Source organism: Oratosquilla oratoria, unplaced genomic scaffold (assembly GCF_046742065.1).
Source record: "Oratosquilla oratoria isolate Oo_2021 unplaced genomic scaffold, ASM4674206v1 SCAFFOLD49, whole genome shotgun sequence".
NCBI lineage: Eukaryota > Metazoa > Arthropoda > Malacostraca > Stomatopoda > Squillidae > Oratosquilla > Oratosquilla oratoria.
Window position 1 is genome coordinate 1,681,736 of NW_027467713.1, and position 3,476 is coordinate 1,685,211.

The 3,476-nt window shown below is 39.6% G+C and overlaps 1 protein-coding gene across 1 annotated transcript in view; it reads left to right on the forward strand.

Annotated features, from left to right (window-relative positions):
- LOC143023520 (uncharacterized) overlaps positions 1-516 on the forward strand; it is a 974-nt gene extending 458 nt beyond the window's left edge. The window contains exon 1 of the mRNA XM_076182054.1: positions 1-516. This exon is cut by the window's left edge and continues 458 nt beyond it. Within this exon, the coding sequence (XP_076038169.1) occupies positions 1-418 (418 nt within the window). The 3' untranslated portion in view covers positions 419-516.
- The last annotated feature ends 2,960 nt before the right edge of the window (positions 517-3,476 follow it).

The following is a 3,476-nucleotide window of genomic DNA, read 5'->3' on the forward strand; positions in this document are numbered from 1 at the left end:
AAATCGGAGACGAAGATCCCGCGAGGAAGCGGCTGGCAGGACGTCTCGCAGAGGATCCTCCACCAACGAGCTGCTCTTGCGGGTGGATCAAGACCGCAGGGCCTCAAGAGAAAGTACTTCGAGTAATGGGTACCACAGGAGAGGGTCCACAGTTCCCCAGTACCTCAGCGTCAGAGACCACCGGGACATAGAGGCCAGGCGGGTCTCGTCCACCTCCGTCATATCACGAGTGTCTTCGAGACCGACCATGAAGCCTCTGGACCCGGCAGAGCGGCGCAGGCACAAAGTGGTCATGGTGTGTGCCTCCGTTGCTGTCGGCATCCTCCTCATTGCCATTCTTCTCATCGCTGTTACCCTCAGACTTTCACCTACCATAGATGAGATGGGTAAGTTGAGATTATGTATGTTTTCAAACTGATGTTAACAAATGATGCTACTAGTTCTTGTATTAACCACTTGTTTACTGAGTTGTCGAACGCTGTCCATCTCTTTGTTTGAAACTGTCCTTTCATACCATTCTGGCCTCCTTCTAGAAATCTACCCTTAACGTCTGCATTGCGCCCTCATAAAACAACACTGCCTCCGATACGCTCTCCATCATGGTCCTCTTTGCTGTAACTGAATATCCCTATCTTCCACAGTTCTCTAAATACTCCACTCTCTCATCATGCATGTGTCACCTCCTTCATTCCATTTCTTGTTTCATTCCTCCATCCAGGGCATCTGCCAAGTACGTGGAGACTTACTTCATTCAGCCAATTTAATTTTAGTTTCAATTTAAGGATCTCCTATTTCCCGTCCTTATTATTTTACGTTTGTTCATATTGACTTGCTACCCATTGCCCCCCCCACATCTCTCCTTTCGTGGCCTCTGTTTTCCGTCAGTTTTACTTCGCGAAAACAACAACAACTTACCTTTTATTTTGCATTAACCTACTCCAAACACCACTTTCCTTTGCTTAGGCTCCCAGCTCCGCTGTGATGACACACTTTGCAAACTTGGCTAACGTAGGACGATCCTATTTTGCTTACAGAATATAGGAATAAAATCGGGACGGAAGTAAAGTCGTCTCACTTGAACTTGTCGCTATAACAACTCCCCCTACACACTTTCCTTAGTTAGAACTCAGACGTTTTATTCAGCTTGCGGATGAGACCAATTTGCCATAACTTCGTTTGATACAATAATATTCCATTTTAAGTAGCGCCAAACGGTTTTATTCAGACTTGACCACAACACCTCACCAAAGAGTTTAATTTATAACTACTTTCAAGGTAACTTTTCAAATTTCTGCCTTAGCTTCAACTTCACCTTGAATAATAATTCTGCTTTCTTGATATACAATTCCACAACTATCTCTTATTCATGCGTAAAGTTTGACAACAGGACTATCTGTAACTGTATAACGAAGTGAAAGCAAATATTTTCTTTACTATCATGTATCCAGGTTATTGCATAACCATAATAAAAAAAAAAAAAAAAGTATATATATATATATATATATATATATATATATATATATATATATATATATATATATATATATATGTTGAAATATGTAAGACAGATGAGTGGATGGGTGGTGAGATAAACACAGGGAACCGTTTAGGGATTTATTCTGACGTTTCGTCCTTACCAGGACTTCTTCAGAGTACATGCACATTCGAACAATTCATCCCCTAAATACCCGCCGAATCTATCCGCGTTCCACCATGATCGACCTGACCTCTCGTCCTCCTACACTCTGCCTCGCGAAGTATCAAGCGGCTGGCCGTCTTTGTTAATTAAATAAACCCATCGCGATGGTTGTTGTTTGGATGGGAAGCGATGTAAGCTGTTCAGTTATTTTTCTTCTTTTCTTAGGAAGTCCTTTCTGCAGCACCTCTACTCTGTTCCAGTCTGGTAAGTGGCCGTGAGTATCTACATGGACCACTAGCGAGTTTGATACTCGGTGTGCCTTGACGTCATTCCTGTGCTCAACTGTCCGCTTCTTATGGTGGAACGCGGATAGATTCGGCGGGTATTTAGGGGATGAATTGTTCGAATGTGCATGTACTCTGAAGAAGTCCTGGTAAGGACGAAACGTCAGAATAAATCCCTAAACGGTTCCCTGTGTATATCTCACTACCCATCCACTCATATATATATATATATATATATATATATATATATGTATATATATATATGTATATATATATGTATATATATAAAAGAAGAAATATTGAATATCACTTAAATATATGAATCGGAAACCAAAAATAAGCATAATAATGAACAAAAACGTTCACTTTGTTTAGAGAAATGAAGAATATTTTACGGTGGGGGAGGCTTTGGAATACAAATGCAGTGAAGTAGTGGAAACAAAATGGGAGCAAGATTGACGGTTCATCCTGCAGCGAAATGAGAAATAAGGATGACCTAAAACATATAGGAATAGCAACACTAATATTTGGAACAGGAGGTGATGATAAGATAAAGACAAACACTTGGAAAAAGATGAAACAGAGAGTACACTCTTCTTCTAAGGTAAGGTAAGGTAACGTAACGTCAAGTAACGTAACGTAGCGTGACGTGACGTAACATAACCCAAGGTAATCTAACGTAACGTAACGTAACGTAGCTTAATCTAATTCAAATAATCATATTCTAAAACATTTTCCTGTCTGATGTACCCTCGTACCTCCAGGGATCTTGTTTATGCGCACTTCGACCTATACGCGACCTTGGCCCTTTTTAGTCTGGAGCGGAACGCTCGTCCGCAACACTGCCATTCCTCATTTCCTGAAGACATCACACCGAATCAAAAGTCCACAATCTTTTATTCCCTCTCTACCTCCTTTCGACAACTCCAATCTGTATCCGTTGTCTCTTCACTTTACCCCAACAAAAATGTATTTATGAGATAACCTATCTTGATAGTCTCGTCCGTCTGTGATTTCATGTTTGTGGTGTCTATTTCACAAGTTTGCAAGAATAACATTGTGATTGATCACTGAATACCGTGATATTGTAGGGCTTTATAACCTACATAGTGAAGACAGCGTGTATCTATCTCGTTCATTTGTTCTAATGAGAATACCTGGACCACACAAGACCTACCTATCCGGCTGTAAACCTACTCTCCCATCCTAAATATTTTCTTATATGTTTTTTATTTTATATATATTGTAGTTGTTTATCTTTAGATGGTGAGAATTATTTGAGATCTAATTTTATATGAGACACTGGAGTATCAACTTTGGCGAAATACACGCATAAATATATAGAAAAATACTTTCAAGTAATGAAATTCTGTATCTCATTGAAATTGAGATCATAACCCAACTATTTAGTGGCATTAGGTAAAAAAAAGTACCATACAAGTTAAAATATACAGTGCATAGGTATCCACACACATATTCATTCCTCCGTACTTCTTGTATTCCCTGTTATCTCCAGTTTCTCACTTTTCTTGATAATTCTTTTTTTTTCTTGT